Source organism: Stigmatopora nigra, chromosome 14 (genome assembly GCF_051989575.1).
Source record: "Stigmatopora nigra isolate UIUO_SnigA chromosome 14, RoL_Snig_1.1, whole genome shotgun sequence".
Taxonomy (NCBI): domain Eukaryota; kingdom Metazoa; phylum Chordata; class Actinopteri; order Syngnathiformes; family Syngnathidae; genus Stigmatopora; species Stigmatopora nigra.
In genome coordinates this window covers 8,158,319-8,177,184 of record NC_135521.1, presented here as the reverse complement: position 1 = coordinate 8,177,184, position 18,866 = coordinate 8,158,319, and the positions used below count along the sequence as shown (strand labels likewise).

Sequence of the window (18,866 nt, the reverse complement as noted above, 5' to 3'; positions counted from 1 at the left end):
AATTATAATTATTAATTTTTGGACTTTTTGGTCTTTATCATTCGGTGATATATTGCAATTACATGTTAGCAATGTATTAATTATTATTGGAACATTCATTACATAAAAATGCACTCAAAAAATAATTGATTCTTATTTTTTTCCCCAACAAAAATAGTCACCTGCCATATTCACTCAAGGAGTTAAATTCATGATTTTCCACTTAACTGTATCATCTGCAGAAATGAAATAAATTTTTTGGCATATTTATTTAGAACATGTTTTTGGTCAATATTGTTTTGCCCCCTCATTCACAATTTAGTATTCCCCTTCTGTCAATCATCTGCTTTTGAAAGCATGCATCCCTTTTAAATTTTACCATAAAGACATCTTTGACTGACCTCGCCGTTTTAGATCAGGAGTGATTATGCACAAAATTGATACAATTCTAATAGAGGCCCTTCGAATATGCAGAAATAATGGTTGAATTAATGCCATAAATTCACTGTCAAATTTAAATTACACAGTGAAACAATTTTAACTGACTCGATTTGTAATAAAATATATACAGAGGTCTAATTCTTAATCATGTAAAATGACAAAAACGAAATGGTCATTTCTAGCAAATGTTCTATTTCTAACATTGCATATGTATTCAGTTTTATGGTGACAATATGGTTAAATGTAGTTAGTTACCTTCGGCTGCCTGTATGACGTTGACCTCCAAGCCTTTGAAAGTCTTGCTGGCCAACTCCTCCAGAGCGCACAGCGGCGACGACGGCGTTCCGATGCCGTTCCGAGGCCCACTGGCGGCGGCCACTTTCTCCAGAACCCTCGGCCTACTCGGGCAGAGGCTGGACGCTACCACGGCGGCGACTGCAGCCGATTTCTTGAGGGATGGCTTGCTGAGGATGTCCTCGATGCTGAAAGGCGTCAACGGCTTATTGGAATTGGCCGGGGGAGGAAGCCGATCCAGGGGAGGGCGACGCCGGTCCTCGCCGCTCGAATGCAACGCGGAGCTCGCCTTCATGTCTTGACTGGAGGTCATCGTCCGGGAGGAAAAAAAAAAAGAACGGCGACGCCGGGTTTGGGGGTGTTCGTTGCTTATTTCATTCGAAGAGTCCACAAGTGGTTCCGGGGAACTTTGGATGAAAGAGCGTCCGGTTTTGAGATCGCATGCTCCGGCGACACTCGCTCGTTCGGCTCGCTTGCCTCGGCTCGCTCGGCTTGGATCGGCTCGGATCGGGTCCCCCCGCCCCCGTCAAAAGTGCACCTATAGTCCGTGGAGCTCCATGCAAATGCTCGCCAAGTAGCAACCGACTTTGAGTCGGGGAAAGGAGGCGGAGGGGAAGGAGTTAGAAGGGGGTGAAAGTGTCCCGAAGCAGGAGGAGGAAGCAGAAGGTGACTGCTAACGAGTTGTTGTTGATTGGCCGAGGCTCAATTAGAACGGGGTGGCACCAAAGCGATGAACCCCCCACGCCCCCCAAACAACCACCGCATCTCCCTCCATAGCCCCTGCGCGTCTTCCAGGGCCGCGCCTCGAAAAAAAAACACTCAAGTCCGGCTAGAAATGGGAGGAGTTTGCTCCAATCATGGCTTGATGATGATGGTGATGATGATGTGCTTCCAAATATTTGGCATTCTTCCACAGAAAGAAAAAGTCTACTCATCCAGACAATATAAACAAATGCAAAAGACATGGGTTAATTGCTAAGTAGACAACTGTTGGGTAATTATGCACAAAAAAGCACAGGGGAAATTGTCATTTTGTTTGTTTGTTTTTTGAACAAAATAATTCAAATGTAAAACAAAAGAGGTGTTGTAAATTAAAAGAAAAAAGTAAAAAACAATGCCAATTATGAATGAATCATTTTTATATGTGGAGTTTGCATGAGATTTAATGGAAGTATACTAAGAAACAACATTTGTAAGATAGTTCAAAATAACGGGCATACACATGTAAAATAAATTTGATGGATTTAAAAACAATTATGCAGTGCAAAAATAATGGGAAATTATTTTTAAAAACCTGGTATATGGTTTACTTATGACTAATATATGAACGTTTGGGACATTTACATTGGGGTTGTATTAATACAGCCGATAAATAGGGACATTTATAAAAGTATTATTTTACTGGATTACGATAAATAAAGAGAAGAGGGATATGCTACAAATCAATGTTTTTTTTATAGCCCCATGAAGATGTTAATGTCCCTTAGACACAATTTTAACAAAGCATATCCATATAACTTTTTGATTATAGCATTTAAAGATGTTTTTTAACAGACCCAGATTTCAGATACATGAATTCAAGTCAATCTGTTTAAAGTGCTTTAACATTTTTGTTGCTCTTTCAAAGAATCTCCTCCCATCTTAATTATGCCTTAACTGGTCCTCCACCAAAATATACAATCAATAGGAATCATAACAATTAAACGACGCTGTTAGTTATTGTGAAGGTCTTTTTTCAAGGCCTCTTTTCATCCCAAAATGGCAATTCTGGTCCCAAAAATATTTTTGCTATTTATTGTCAGCACCTGAATGACGTTTTGGGCGTATTAGTGAACATTTTGCGTGCTGAATTTGAAAAAACATCACTTGATGGGGGTCCTTTTTCGTGCCTGCCATAAAACAGCAAGAGCTTCTATTAAGGCTGCCTTGGGGGTCTTTTTGTTGTTATTATCATTATTCCAAGGGAAGGGGGGAGTACTTTGTTAAGACATCACACTCGAATTGAATGCAAGACGGCTGGCTAAATTGAAATGACATTTTTAACACTGGCAGATTTTGGATTTAACACGTTTTGTTTACATTCAATTCCATAAATTGTTTGTTTTTTGACGACTCATTCGTTGAGGAATACGATTGTTAATAATCCTCAAATTGGGTTTGATTGAAAGGTGTGTTGTTTGACCTCATCCATCATAAAGCCTTTTAAGTGGCGTTTTGCTTACACTTGTCACCTGCCTGCAAAAAAAAAAAAAAACAAATAACAAAAAGCAAAATGGGAAAAATGTATAGCTATACTGTGCTGTGGATTTTTGTACTTCTTTCAGATATTAGGATATGAATGCACAACACGAATTTAATGTGCAGTAAGCAGTAATCAAATGAGAATGTTTAGTGCTAAATTAGAATATCAACATTTCCAAACATTGCAGTGTTCTCCTGCGGAAAAAAAAAAAACTCGACATAAAAACAGAACATAATTGGCAAGTGTGTAGTAAAAATGAATAATACCCGGAGGAATATTTCACCCCAAATGTATTAACTGGCGAATGGAACCATTTGAGTTGCATTTAGTTGTTTTAATGTCACATAGGGCTACACAATGGAATTTACGAATCGAAATATCAATAAGATGTTCATTTAATATTGCAATATTTATTTCCCTGCCAATAGAAAAAAAAGATTGTTTCTCAATATACCATCACAATTTTGTGATATTTCATTGGTTATAAAGGTAGAATAAAACGAGTGTCTAAAATAGAAAAAATCCATTAAGAAGAAGAATCATTGTTGAACGAAATTGAATTCCAAGTAAATATACGATTTATCCCTTTACAGGCACTCATTGGACGTCATGGCTTTCATTGACAGCACAAGACGTCCAATCCATTTTGACCAGCAAGGCAGGCATGAGCAAAACATTGCTGCCGAGCTTTCCAGTCAAAATGGATTGCCATTTAGTGCCGTCATTGCCAATGCAAGATCAGCATTCATAGCCAGTCTTCTAAATTTGAATGAACTGGACTATATAATTGAGAGGGGTATAGAAGAGTTAAATACTATGAAATTAAAACAACATCTAAATAATGCTGTTGGGGCCACAAGTGTATTTTTACATTTATTTTAATTGTAATAAGTTACTTTTAGTCACACTTTATCAGCATATAAAATTATAATATGAAAAGATGTTAACGTGTAAGGGTGTATGACCAAAGTGTGTTTCTTCTTATCATTTTGATTTTAAAAATGGCTGTAGAAAATACATGAAGGGAGGAATTATTTGTTGTTATGTTTCATAAATAATTTTTGTGCTCAGAAAAAGAAATAACATAAAACAACATTATTTCCTTATAATTTGACATTAAATCACTGTGTTAAACATTAAAACATTTGGAAGCTTTATACAATTATTACTATCCAATGTGAGATCTATTTTCTTTTGTTCCATTTGGGAGAAAATTATATTATATCCATGTCCAAGTTCAGTTGCACCAAACTGCAGAAATATCCTAGACTGTATTTAACCCTTTGTATGGTAGAAGTCAGAACTTTAAATATATATACTTGTTATTAAACATTTGCACTATGTAATTTTCTATGGATTTTTAATTGCCTACTTATAATTAAAAACAGAATTAACATTCAAATAAATAAAAACTGAAAAGCTCTTTAGTATATACATATAGTAATAAAAAACAACAACAACTAACAAAGCAGTGAATTACCCAACATGTATTTGATATACTTTGTTTTGTTATCATCGACCAACATATAATTGAGTATTTTAGAGTTGTATAGCGTTGTAGCGCGATAAAAATCTATAAATCTTTCTGTTTTTGTTTCATAGAAAAAAAAGAGAGAGAAGCTGGCTTCCATTCAGGACTATTAAGGCCTATCTTCTCATGTCACTGGCCATATCTTGGCAAATGAAGACAAATGGTTGCAAGAAGGCCGCGTTCCTGGGGATCCTGGGTCAAATTAATCACTGCAATTCTATCCTTTGCCGCTGGGGCCCCTGCCCACCTCACCCCTCCAGCGGCTCCCCGAAGCGACCTCGGCCGAGGTAATGAGGCCGGCGCGATGAGCAAAGTGCGTCTTCGGAGAGATGCCGTGACGCCCTATGGATTGGCCTGTTTCTCCTCACCCCTCTTGACATCAGGATTTCATTAGGACACCCCCAGCCCAATTCAGTTCACTCCATCACCACCACCGCCGCATATCCCCCTCTCTCTTTGCTCCACTTTGCTCCCAAACCAAATGAGGAAGTAGCTTGTCTGCTAGTTGACAGTCTCCCAATTCGGGCCGTAAAGATAAATGATCCCGAGTATTAAAGTTTAACACGTTGACAAAGCCCACCTGATCTGTGGGACTTCGTGAAACCAACAAATCCATCTGTGTGGAAAAAAAAATCCAAAGGGGAGGATAAAGAAATAGAGCGGCCCGGCGGATGAGTGGTTAGCACTTCGGCCTCACAGTGGGAGACCTGGGTTCAAATCCAGGTCGGTCCACCTGTGTGGAGTTTGCATGTTCTCCCGGGCCATAGTGGGTTTTCTCCAGGTACTCCGGTTTCCTCCCACATTCCAAAGACATGCATGGTAGGCTGATTGGACACTCTAAATTGCAACCTAGGTATGAGTGTGAGCGTGAATGGTTGTTTGTCTCCTTGTGCCCTACGATTGGCTGGCAACCAATTCAGGGCCTCCCCCGCCTCAGGCCCAAAGTCAGCTGGGATAGGTTTCGTTCACCTGAGGACAATTATCAAACGTAAAGTTGACTTGTTTTCTAGTCAAATAATTCACCGAATTAATTATTGGTCCGTAATTCTCATCAACGCATTCGATTAGACCTAATTTTATTCAACATTAAACTGTAAACAATTCTTTTTCTATAAGAAAAACTCAACTTTTGTCTAGCATTGGTTGTTGTCCTAATGGCTTGTTAAAACCCAAAAAACTAATCATCTGTTTTAATTTTTTCTTTACTATAAATAATGTGAAGTCCACCCTGACCTCAACACAGACGTTATAAAACCATATTTTTGATGGCATATTAATATACACCCATAAATGAATGCAATACAAAATAAAGGGACTATCAGAAGATAAAACAGTACAATGTATTCCATCAGTGTACTTGTAGTTCTAGTTACTATTTGTAATACTCTTAATGGAACCTGGAAATAACATTAAAAGCACATGTGAGAAACATAAAATATCAAGAGTGTGAAAACGGCAAGAAAAGGTCTTTTGGCCAGCTCCCCGCCATAACTTATACTGTCACTGCAGTTCGTAAATATTAAGAACGGGCTCTCAATCTGGGAAGGAAAAATCCCGATGGAGTTTTGTTTTTCTTTTCTGGGTTAGACATCAGCACGAGGACAGTGTGTGATGGAAAGTTGTTTTCCTATTTGGAGCTAAAAGGGATTTTGCAGCGCATTTCACGTTACGCTAATTAATGTTGCAGTAATCAGTCAGCTACGAGGCCAATTATCATTTACAAATGGGTACACTGATTACCTGTCCTGCAGTAATAAACAAAAAGAGAAATACCTGTTTTAACCTAATGGTAGTGTTAGCTATCAATGACAGCTCATGAGTTAATAACTAGTGGTTGAATACATTGACATAAAAGTTGTCCATCTAACAATGTACATAACGCAATAACAATTGATACAATTTTTGGCTCCTGAAACTTGGATAAGTGAAATCAACCTAGTACTCTACCATGTGTACTTATTTTAAAAAATTAAAAACAAATATATATATGTACATATTTTTCTTACACCTGGAATCACTTAGGAATTACATTTCAATCATGTGTCTAATTCACTTCGGTAAATGAATAAAAACTGTTTTTGTGAGCAGCAGGTTTGAGACTCCTGGTTTAGGTCGAGGATGGTTATGCAAAAAAAAAAAATTATGACTTCCAAGGTATGATTTTTGATGGATTCTTCACTTGGAACTAATAATGACCTAATTGCAATCTGAGCTCATTTCAGTGGCTTTTTCGGATGGGTGTGTCTTACAAAATCGTTTGTACTTAGAGCTGATTTCTGAGACCACGACTCAATAAGAACTGGATCCTTTAAACTGCACCAGAGTTTGGGTTTTTGAAAGTTTGTTCTTTGGCAAGTAGAGCGAGGCTGGGTTCATAGACGTGAGACAAAAATTACTGTAGCTCCAGCAAGTAGTAACCGATGAAGGAATGCTGACCTTCACCGGATGGCCGAGTTAGTTTTATTGAGTTTGCTGTTATAGTTCTTTGTTACACATTGGGATTCTGCCTAACTTCCCAAAGGTGCTTTTTTTTAATGGATCCCAGTAGGTCCATGTCACCTGTTGGGAAAAGTCAAGGACTGTCCTCACATAGATTAAAGTGTCAAGCGTTAGAAGGAGTTTGGAGTCAGGCTTTATACTATAATGTACGCATGCAGCCGGACTTTCCATTTTCCAAGACACATATTGACTTTGGACAAAAAAAAAAAGAAAAACAAGGGAAGAGTGGAGGGCTGGGGGGGAACAGTTGAAGACAAAATTCAATCTTGTGTCTCCCAGAAGCGAGATCGGCGCAGGCCTTCGGTGACCACATGGGCCGTAAACAGACGGAGATTAAACGTTATGGAGATTATCGGGACAAAAAGCCTCCCAGCTTGTCACAGGGATGCAGAGCGTATTGTACATCCACATGTATTGAACACAAAACTGTCACCGTGTGTGACAGCCCCATTCATCACACACAAAGCCAAACCTGTCAGGGGCACAAAGCACTCTACACGGGCCGCCTCCCCTTCTCCCGTTTTCTAAGTGACAGCGCTGAAATGAACACCCGAGTATGTATTCAAATGATTTGTTTTCCTGCCTCCCACTGAAGCCAATTTCCAGAGGCTAATAAAGCCGGCAAATATTTCACGTCAGGAAAGGGACAGGCTTATTCTCGCTAAAGCGTCGTGCCGTCCCATGAGTGGTTGCCATGGGAGACGGCAAATCTGTAATTTAATTTCAACTGCGGCGGGATCGCCCACTAAATGATTTCTCTAAGGCAGCGCCGCAAAAAATGTCTCAAATTTCAGAGCGGCAACAGAGAGTGTTATCATCACGGCAACAAAAGCCTGTTTGGGAAAAGAGTAAGCAATACTACCCTCCATTTTAGGCTCAAAACTTCAAATATTGCTCAATTAAATTATTTTGGAATAAACAAATTAAACGGCATTTGTTTATTTTCTAAAGATATAAGATAAAACTACTTACATGTTGGTACAAATCTTGTTTTTAACATAATCCACTGTAAATAAAAGGCTTAATTTCAAGATTTATAATAAACTGGACTTCAGGAAAGTGTTTTTTTTCCCCCAAATCTTAGTCTTAATCTCAGAAGTTATTAAAAGTTATATACATCAAATAAATTTCCATTCAGTTAAAAAAAGAATTATTGGGATAATTATGACAAAATTGTGAGGAAAAAAATCTTTAAATAACATGAATTCATTGGCCACCATCACCGTCCAATCCATTTGGACGTTTAATCAGTGTCAATTAATTTTGGTTTAACACTTTTTTCTAACAAACATTTGACAGAATTAGGGCACTTTGTCACTGTTGCAAGTGTGCAGCATGCCTTGTGCACTTGTTTGTGCTTCCTGAGTCAGCAGAGGTTCAGTAATTACCCGCACATCTAAAGGCGGACGCGCTCTGACAGGCGCGAGCATCATTTCCCGAGTGTTCTCCGCCAGTGCACCGGCGCAATAACGGCGCTCAACAGGCCCATCAGCTTGATCCGCATCACGCTCTGGCACAATTGCAACAGCCTAACCCATTTACGCCGTAAACAACCGCAGCCGGCAAATAAAAACGCCTCGTTTTCGAGCGTGATCGCAATCTAATCAAGGGCCTTCTTACGAGAAAGCAATATTGGCTGCAGAAATGCTGCTCTGTGATAAACATAATGAGTCTTTTCTATTAGGATTCATAAAGAATGTATAAACCCGTCGCAGCGCTTTCTGTAAAGTGCTCAAGTCTACTTTGTGTCAGCGTGCCCATCACTCGATAGAAAATAACACCTCTCACACCGCCGTTTAAACATCAGTTATTGTCTGTTTGGAATCTGTCGCATGTTGGCAAACAGCAGGAATGTTATTGCTTAAATTTTCAACATAAGAAACAAGACCTCAGGAGCAGCTTGGAATCACTGCTTGAATCTTATTAACCAGATTGTAGGTAGCAGGGACTGGATTAATATACTTTTATGGTAGAAAAAAAAATACCCACACACACAGGCAAAACTTACAGGCTGGCTTGTTTGCAACTGGTTGTAATTTGAAACTATAAAAGGCAAATGGGGAAAAGAATGTGGAGCTGAAATTGAAGTTGTAATGTATCAAAAGATCCACACAGAGCATTCGTCCATCGGATTTCTATTTTAAAAATATTGGTTACTACTTTTAGATTTTTACGGGTCTTCGAAACGATAATGAAAAAAAAGACTTGTATCCATCCTCACAATTTTTTTATATATTCATATTTTTGTATCATCTGAAAACTAATTTAACTACATTTAAAACACCCATTAACTCAAATCTACCTTGCGATTGGGTTTGGGCTCATTTAGAAGTTGGTGCAGTATTCCCTGGTGTAAAAAACTCACCTCCCCCCATGCTTTTATTTTTAATTAACCTCTAAAAGATAGTGTTGTTGTAGCTTCCTCTCTCCGTGGCGGCGAGGTTAATGATTTGCGTGGTTCGGTGAAACGTGGCGGAGGATAAATCAATGTACCTCAATTCCCAGCGTCGCGTGTTCCGTCTCACTTGCCGGACCACGGTGAAAGGGAGCACGGGGGCGACACTGATTGTGTAGGAGTGGACCAGAACCCTCCCCGCTGTCCCCCATACTGGTGGTGCAAGACACATGCGGCACTCAGCTCCTAAACTGCAATCAAAGAAGAAACCGGCACAGTTCATTAACAACCAATTGACATTACATTTGGTAGAAACTCTGCCAAATATATTTGAAGGCCCATTTTTAAGTGACCTTTAATTACAATCCAGTTTCAAATCCTTGATAAGCCCCTCAAGCGACAAGCAACTCTACTTTAAATTGAACATGCCATTACTTGAAGAGACAAGGTTTAAGGTTTTGTTTAGTCATTTACATGCACTGTGAGGCACCATTGACTAATTGTCAACGTGGATGTATATTTTTAAACCATATTGATCCCTGCGGTCATAATGACCTCCTTTGGGATGAGCAGCTATGAAAAAGTCACATTGATAAAGGAGTCGAAAGGCCGCTGTAGCCCGGAAAGCAGCTTTGAACATTATTGCACACTAATTAGTCCATTGGCTTTTTAAAGAAACATGAGGGCAATTTTAGCTGCACCAATGTGATAAAAACCTCGTTAAAGTGCTTTTGCTGTTACGTGCCTGACCCGAAACGCAAACGTCAATGACAGTGTACGATTGCACAAAAGGAAACTGGATGTCTATGCCTAAACTAAGATAACAATGCCATTTACATCTATTCGTGAAGTCGGACATGCTGTTTTCTTTCACCAACAAAGCTGAACAGCCATCACAGTTTAAAGAGATCTGACGTGTATCATCTATGACAGCAAATTATCTAAAATAATGAAAGAAAATTGAAGGACAGTAGCCAATCCGTTTCCTTGGTTTGGTGTTGCAAATGGAAAGAAGCCTAAATTAATGTACGGTCATTGCAAATACAGACCAGCCAATGATTATTCATTATCACACTGTTCAAGTTTTGAACCTTTTCTATTCTCCCTTCCTAAATGGGATTCAAAACTACACTATCATCTTGTCAGCCAAACGTGCTGACTGCTGAGCTACGCTGGAACACAGACGTAACGTGTAAATTGCCTATGCACATGCATTCATATGTGTACTATACATCGGAATTTTTTACAGTGTAAATTTACCATGCATTTAAAACTTTGCCAAAGAAAAAAAAAGTTTGCTATGAAGGAACATAGTGGAATTTCAACAAATAGCCAAATATCCCCTATCTTCCTTGTGAGTTAGTGTATGTGTCTTGTGTAACGGTCCCTGTGAGGAATAACTTGACAGAGTTGTTAAAGCAGCAGAACCGACACAGCCTTTTGACAAGTGCAAGAACTCCCCGCAGGATAGCTCTCAGCACGCGACTACACTGCTGCTCTTAAACATTCTTCCACTCGGATTCTCTGTTCATGCCTTCAAGGTAGACGTAGAACAAAACTCAGAGGGAACATCAAGCCGATGCACATAATCCAAGTCGTGCCGTGTCCACCTGCTGTGCAGCTATCCTGTGGAACATCAAAACTCTGGCAACAGCGGGGAAAAGTTGAGTCTACACTCGCAGGACACGGATCGACCGTGGCTCCAGGACGACCCCTCATTGGCATCCACTCGCATGTGGAAGTCTCTATCAGCTGATAATTTAGGCCTTCTAAACCTCTTACCGTGTCTCCCCGTGAGCAAAGCGCTGGCAGCCGTTATGCATATATCACCTAGCGCCAAGGGAATGACATCACAGGACATTGGCAATGCAATCTAAGCATGGACAAGTGTTTTTTTTTCAGAGTTAACAGAGATAAATGGAGTTCCTCTAAGTTACGTTCCTATCCGTGAGAAACCCGACTGACTCATGTCCTTGGCTTTTAAGCCCCCCTTTCTCCAACGTTTTACAGACTGTCATTTGTTACCGTCGAACCTTGGTTTGCAACCAATGAAGAAAAGTCAGCTAACAGATGATATCTGAAAGCAATCCGATGTAGACCCATTTCACATAATCAATAAATCCCTGCAATTGTCAGCCACTGTCAACAGACACAGTTTGTGCAATGCTAAATGTAGTTTGGTGATTAATTTGCAGGAGTGCAAGGGAATGGGTTGCCATTTGCGCCAGAGTGAAGACAAATAGGCTTTGGCCAAAGCAGAGCTAGAAATGAGTTCCCGGAAAAAAATTGAAAGAACAGATCAAAGTAACTGAGATGCAGCAATAGGTGAAAAGGACACTTGCTTTAGTTATTTGGTGACTGTAGGAAGTCATTAAGATGAGGGTTGATTGTTTGAAACCGCAAACCAACCTTTAAGCTCTTTTGCTGCACTCAAAACAAAACATGTTTAAGTCATTTTAAGGTCCTGTCAATGTTTTGTTCATAAATTGCTATTGTTGGACAGTCATGTTTTGTTTTAGTGCTCCAGGAGCCAGTTTGCCATGGATCTTCCTTAAACTTTCAAAATCAAGAACATTAAGAGATTTAAGAGCGTCTGGCAGTGAAAATGAAAAAGGTAAAATCAGGAGTACATTTTATAACCCCAGCAATTTTCCAATAAACTTTGCAGATGGGTGAGGCTTTAGCCAGACAGGGAGCCGTTAAATGTTGGTTCTGGTCCAGATGATCACATGTTTTTTTTCCCCCACTGTTGTTACATCAGGAGAAAAAAGCCAGTCTACTCATTAATGACATTAACACAAAGATTGTCACCACTCTCTATATTATAACAAATGTGAGAGGTAATCCTGCAAGCACAAAATTAAAATGGATAAAACATGTTGCCATCGATAGGTATTTCCAATATCAATTACCCTCTTTTATTAACTACCACAACACACAATCAGTGAGAGTGAATGAGTTAAGACTGATTATCTACCTCAAGTGAACTGCACATCACCAACTGCAACTCGTTTATTGTTAGGAAGCAATGACCTTTTTAATTGCGATTAATCTCGGATTCAAGAGGCAAGGTCAGAGTTAGTCATTGCTTTCCCCTGCTTCACATAACCGTAATAACGGACGGTAACATTTGGACTGTCACCACGTGAAGGAACACATACTTTAATCTGAAAGAACAATTTAGCAGAGCTTGTATCCAAAGTGCTCTTATGAGGGGATGACTGACAAGGCGAAACTGATACGGGAGAGAAAATCTGGTTTTGCTTTTGCCGCTCGTCTCTTCTGGCCCGTGAAAAGCCAATAAATCCTACATCCAGAGCTATTAGATTGACAGGGCTGCGCGCCGTTTGATGTTCAAGCGCATGAGATCAGCCTTTGGGCATTTCGGGGGCCAAATGCAGTTGAGCTGTCATCGGCACGCCTACGTTTTTGGCCATCAATGGCGCGCATGTCAATTATCCACGCCTCAGACAATCACGCGTCCCAGATAATTCTTATCTTTTCAACCTTTTCACCTAAATCGTAACACGGGACGGCTGCGGTACACGGCAAGGATGCAGACCAGGTTGTCCCACTTGGCCTCTGGCAGAACATTTCATCAGCTTAAGGGCAAAAAGCGATGGAAAGATACAGGATTTCTCGTCCCTCAACGGCATTTCAAATTAGACGGAGATTAAGATAGTAAATTATCCACTCGAGTACCCTGTAAAACTTTCAGGCATCGAAGAAGTGGAGGGTAACTATGTGACCCATGGACCTACATTGCCCTAAACCCTAAGGTAAATTGTGGGTGCATCTTGCTCTCTGGTGTTTTCAGTGGATGCATAGATAAAATCAATTTGATACAATTATAATTATGATCCATGTACTGTTTTAATAAACAAAAAAAATATTTATCCGATTCAAACGTGTTGTCTTTCCCTTTAAATAATCTACTTGGATATCCACCTTTATTTTAAAGTGTATATAGTATGGTATCATTCCCTGAAGAAGCCTCTGAGGATGGATAGTCTTGGCGACTAAAATGAAACATACCCAGGAATTACATGTGGATACTCATTATTTCCGCATTTACGTCTTTTTTTTTTTTTTTTTTTTTACACCTCCCATTCACCTCTGCATGCGGATGGGGCGATGTATTCGGTGAGGGAAAGCCACGTTGACAAGAGGGTGCTAAATGGATATGAGTTATGGGCAGTTGGGCGATGTGTTTGTTTAACCATCTGGTAGCAACTCCCCCTGTTTTGTGATGGAGTGCCTGCGGAAGGAAGGAGTCCAGTATGCACAAAATGTCCAGTTTGACTGGGTCAAAATTATAAATGATAGCTGCTAGAGCAAAGGATACCTCTACGATTGGGGAATTTTTGCACTCAAATATTCATTTGTAAATGGGACCAAATGTTTGCCTTAAATACTGTAAATTGCCTCCTGTCGGAGACAGCGTTAGGGCTGGCAAAAATAATCACGTTATCGGAAATTAGGCCCGATCATTTCTTTCAAAATGTCAGGTTTTGGCACTGTGACTAGCTCCTTCTGGTGTTGAAGTTTAAAAAGTACAACATACGATAGACATAATTCAAGCTTCTAATGTGGGCCATATTCAATTATATTTTCATAATTTGCTGCAGTCCAACTGCTTAGTTTATTTTGACCTGAAGCAAAACAGGGACATCTTGTGTTTGGACATCCCTGCTATAACGCAATTTATCTTCCCATGTTTCTAGATGAATTATTTTTTTACATCGATTCATAGAGTAGCTTACTGTGCTTCAAAAATCACTTACATATGTCATAATTACAATCAATATTTTTATGAGATCTTATAACTTTTATAATTTTGCCAACAATGGCACTTTGACTAAAAACGGTTTGCTAAAGTGATGTCATTTAAGGTTTCTTTGTAGCTGTGAATCCTCCTAAAAGCTATAACGTCCTTGGTAAATCGAGTCCAATCTCAGACTTTGGATCGATAAAAATCATCAAGATGGAGGGTGAAAAATCTCCATTTGGCACCTCATTCCATCTTTCACCTCTTCTGTCTGAGCGAAATGTCAGGAGAACAATAAATGTATAAAAAGGTCAGCAGCGTACTAACAGACCCTTCTGAGATTTCATTACGTGTGCTTCTGGCTGTGGCGGCGGTGCTCGGGCAGCCGCGCTGACATTTGGTTTGTTTTTACACCGTGTCGAGTCTCGCACACTTGTAGCTCCTATTAATGTCACAGGCAAAGATCTCGAGGGCAGCGTGGTTGAGTTCTCGGCTACCGTGTGAGGAAATGAGCCAAGCGGCACAATGACGCACATCTACAATCTGCCATCCACAATTTCATCAATAAGTAAGGAAAAGTAGTTTAAGTCGTTGGGACCACTTTTGCTGAATTTGAGCAAAAGCTCAACTGTAGGGAAAGAGGAATGTATCAAACTCCAATTTTTTGTCCAATTCTCAATTGCCATTAGTATTTAAAAAATGTATTAATGTTAAACTGCAGAATATTTTGTTTATAAAATGTAGTACAATGTATAACAAAAAAAACACCCAATTATTGTTCCTCTTCTTTAGGAATGAATGTCTTCTGCTTGGACAGAAATGTAAAATAAAACGTTAAGAATTTGCTCTTTCACAGCAAGATTTACAGTTCCCTATTGGCTTTTGACTTTGCTTGAAATAATTTAAAATGTGGAACGAGAGGGCCAATAAACAATAAGCAGTTAACTACAACAAAAGCCATCCGACACACATTTAAAGAAGCAACGCTAACAAATCAGATGGCTTCACGTGAAAAGATCCATATGTGTGAAGGGAGGAATACAATTCTTTACCTCCACCATATGAAGACATCAAACTTGGGAAAAAACGGGTTAAAATTTTTGCACTGGCAGCTTTTGTGATACATCAAAAAAGAGAAAAAAACGCCAAGATGATGTACTCATCCAATCCCTTTGAGCTCGTCACACATAGTAAATTACGGTCAAGTTATGTTTTCACATCAGATCCCACTGTTTTAGCTTGAAGATGTGTTATCGAGAAGATCTGAAATTGTGCTTGGTCACGCGGCCATGGCAGCACAGGTTAATAAAGTTGGGCTGCGGCGTGTAAATTGTCAATTTGCTTCGGCTGGCCGCTCGAGGGGGGAACGAAAACACCGACGGGGTGACTCAATTGACACTCCTCGCAAGGTCGGAGGTTAATGAATGATTATTTCTCCCTCCCGGCAGGCGTCGGCCGCTCTCCCGTGGCCGGCTCGCCGAAAGAAAGTCAATTCATGCCCCGATAAATCCCGAGGAGATAATTTGCTGTGATTTAATCAGCACTCAACTCATTGTGGCGTACAAGGAAAACATAACCAAGAGGAATTGGTTTATCGATCTCCTTGATCGTATGGCTTACACGCCGAGGCTTTAGTTGGCGCCAATCCATAGAAAACACTTTAATGACCAGCTATTATGACGCTTATTTAGTGAGTTTTAAAGACCAAGAAGGGGAAACTCATGTAGGGCAGGCTTCTGCCAGGGATCACATATTAAGGTCGGAATATAAACACAAAGCATTCCTGGCAGCTTGGAAACAATTTGGAATCAATTATGAATTTCAATAAACTGAAGCAGAAAAAAGTAACATCACCGTTAACTGCTGCTGCTATATTTTCTGCAAGCTGCTAGGAGTAACCTGGTATCGCAAGTTTGAAGGACCTGTATGAAAATAAGTATAAAGGGTTGGCGTTGGATTAATGGCGTGAAAGTATGTTTTGCTCTATCGTAACCCCAACCACTCCCATTGACTCCCGATCCAAAATTTCTGGATCGCCAAGCTCAAATGAGTTTAGAGGCAGAGTTCAGCATAGATTTGATTTCACTCAAAGACCAGGTGCAGGCTTTGTACTTGCCACGAACCGTGCCGGTGCTCCGGCCACGCCGGCCACGGCCCTATTATTTACGCCCTACGTTAGCAGGCGGCTTGACAATGGCGGTGCCTGAGCTTAATTCACATGAAATCAACTCCAGTCAACTTTACTTGGATGTCCACCCCCTAAGTAGTCATTGATGCCACAGATACTAACAGGGACTCAAATATAGATTAGATAATACACTTTAATGAACAGAATAAATATTCCCTGATCACATATATTTGGATGTGAGTCAGAGTTGTCTAGTTTTGAAGATTCCTTAATACTGAAATTATACTTGGGTAAATCTATCATAAACCTTTTGAAAATGTCCATCCTTCTGTAAGCTTACTTGAAAATGTTGATTGGACCTTTCTTTACTTTGATAGCTAACTCATTAGCGTGGTTGAGCTGTCTCGCCTCACTCGTTTTATGTCGCCGAGACGCTGATATGCGAGACCCGCATCTGCTTACTAAATCACCGATGAGATCAGCGGATCACGCTACGAGCCCAAATGGTGGGTTGGGGCTTCATTTCTCACGGTGGTTCTGGACAGTTGTCCTGTGGGTTAATGGTTCGCCAAAGACTCGAATCAGAGCCAGATGAAAGCCACCAAAAGGGCCTTCATTTTTCACCATTAATCATCCTTGTTTTCTTTGTGCTGATCTTTTCACCCTATTTTTAAGTACCTGTCCTTATTCCAGAAGGGGGCTTGTCCAGGGTCCGAGGGGCCAACTGGATGACTGTCTGATACCCCCTCTAACCCCAAATCTCCTCCCCCAGAGCAGTCCCAGGAGCGCAGAAGCAGGCCCCCGGGTTTAATGGCTTTTGTAATGGCAAATTATACCGTGTTACAAGGGTAAGATTAATTGATGCTAGCTCTCGGCCTGTTGCACGAACAACGGTGTAACGTGAGAGCCTGGCGACGTACCGCACAACCGAGGCGGCTGTCTGGTCAAGCCAAGGTATCCGAGACTCCTGACCTCTCGTGACGTTTAACCAATGCTCGCTTGTGTTTTGCTTACCCCGAGGGGGATTTCTGACTCTGCAGAAAAAAAAATCCTCATCATTTGTAAGATTAACCAATTGTTTTGTCAGATTTTTCAACACCGTCATTATTCCTGCACTAATAGATCGTTGAGAGGCTGTGAACTTAGTGCACAATCGCTGTTCTGAAAACAGAGCGATCCAAAATAAACATTGTTAAAGCAAAGCAAAAGAAATTGGTTAGAGTGTGAAAATGTGTATTTTAGACTATACTTAGAAATTAATTCCTTTACAGTACTATATCATTTGTGGTCTCCGGGGAAATTTTTGTGATATATAATTTTTTTAGATGATCTTGTAATAGTAGTTGTTAATGATCAATGATTCTTGAAGTATTTTGGTTTTAAAATTCTTGGACTTTTCTGGTTTTCTGCTAAAGAAACACGGGGTAATAAATAATCAAACACTTGATTAGTGGTGGTAAAAATGTATATTACAAGATTTGTTTAAAATGCATGGATCAATAGGAATTATTAATTTAAAGAAGGTATTATTATTTACATCATTTGGATAACAGGTTAAAGTAAAACATTATTTGTAATTTGAATGGTTCTTGTATTCTAAATTCGAATTGCGGGATGTAAAATGTCCTTCCATTTTGGCATGACCCTAAAATACTTTTGACGGATGAGAAAACCATTAATCTAACACTCAGCTAATGAGGTGTCCCCGGATGAAAAGATAAAAGTGAAATTTCACAGCCAGAAACTCAACCTTTACACACTCGCCTCACCTCAATCAAGCTGTTGGAACGTGGTGACATTTATCTGCTCAAATCTGCGATCTATGTGCTTCATGTTTTCATTTTGTGAGCTTCAGAAAAGAGTGGCGTCTGCGTGACTTTTTGCCTGTGAAAAACATTTGACCTTTTCAAAGAATGTTGTGGAACTGGAGGAAGAAAGGCGGGAAAAAAAACGGGAAAGAAATGCAAACGAAATGGGAGGCCGAGCACCCCGCTCATATCTCATCTCTATTAACGGCTTTACGGGTGACCCCGGGATCCTCGTAAAAGTTTACGCGGCGGTTTCAGTTAGAGATTGCTTCTAAAGAATGAAGAAATTGGTTGCTTTATGGTTAGCCTTCAGAATTTTACGGCATGTTTTACTTAAGTTCGCTCTTATTTATTTATTTATTTTACAGATCCTGGTTCCAATTAGTAAAGAAGCAGAGCGGGCAGCTAAAGCGGGGACATCTCAGTTCTTTCGGTTAGGGGGGGGGGGGGGACACTAGAAAAATGGCCGACATTTGGGTCAAGTGCACGGGGGATGAGGTCCTACCTAAGGTCGGCCATCACGTTCGTCTGCTGTGACATTGTGGGAAAGTCGATGCAGAGAAATCTGATCCACTCTTACTCTGTTAAGTGGATGTTTGGCAGAGTTCGAAGTGAACGTAGCTCAAGCTTAATTTACAAGTAACCTTACGATTTTGCCAAGCACTTTGTTTTTCACATTGGAGTTTTTATATTTTTAGATGTAAAAAGGATTGATGTAAATCAAAATACTGAAATTCTACACTGTTTCCTGCATTGATTTTATCAGGTTTTGACCCTGAGG

The 18,866-nt window shown here is 40.0% G+C and overlaps 1 protein-coding gene across 2 annotated transcripts in view; it reads right to left on the bottom strand.

The window, feature by feature from the left end:
• Positions 1-18,866, bottom strand: part of lbx2 (ladybird homeobox 2) — a 34,160-nt gene that overhangs the window by 1,247 nt on the left and 14,047 nt on the right. Inside the window, exons 3-4 of one of the 2 annotated variants that reach the window (XM_077732146.1) lie at positions 9,480-9,632; positions 676-1,641 (exon numbers count right to left, since the gene is read on the bottom strand). In XM_077732146.1, coding sequence (XP_077588272.1) covers positions 676-1,027 — 352 coding nt within the window. In that variant the 5' untranslated portion in view covers positions 1,028-1,641; positions 9,480-9,632. Of the gene's footprint in view, positions 1-675; positions 9,633-18,866 lie in introns of both variants that reach the window. The other variant, XM_077732145.1, reaches the window with a different exon arrangement.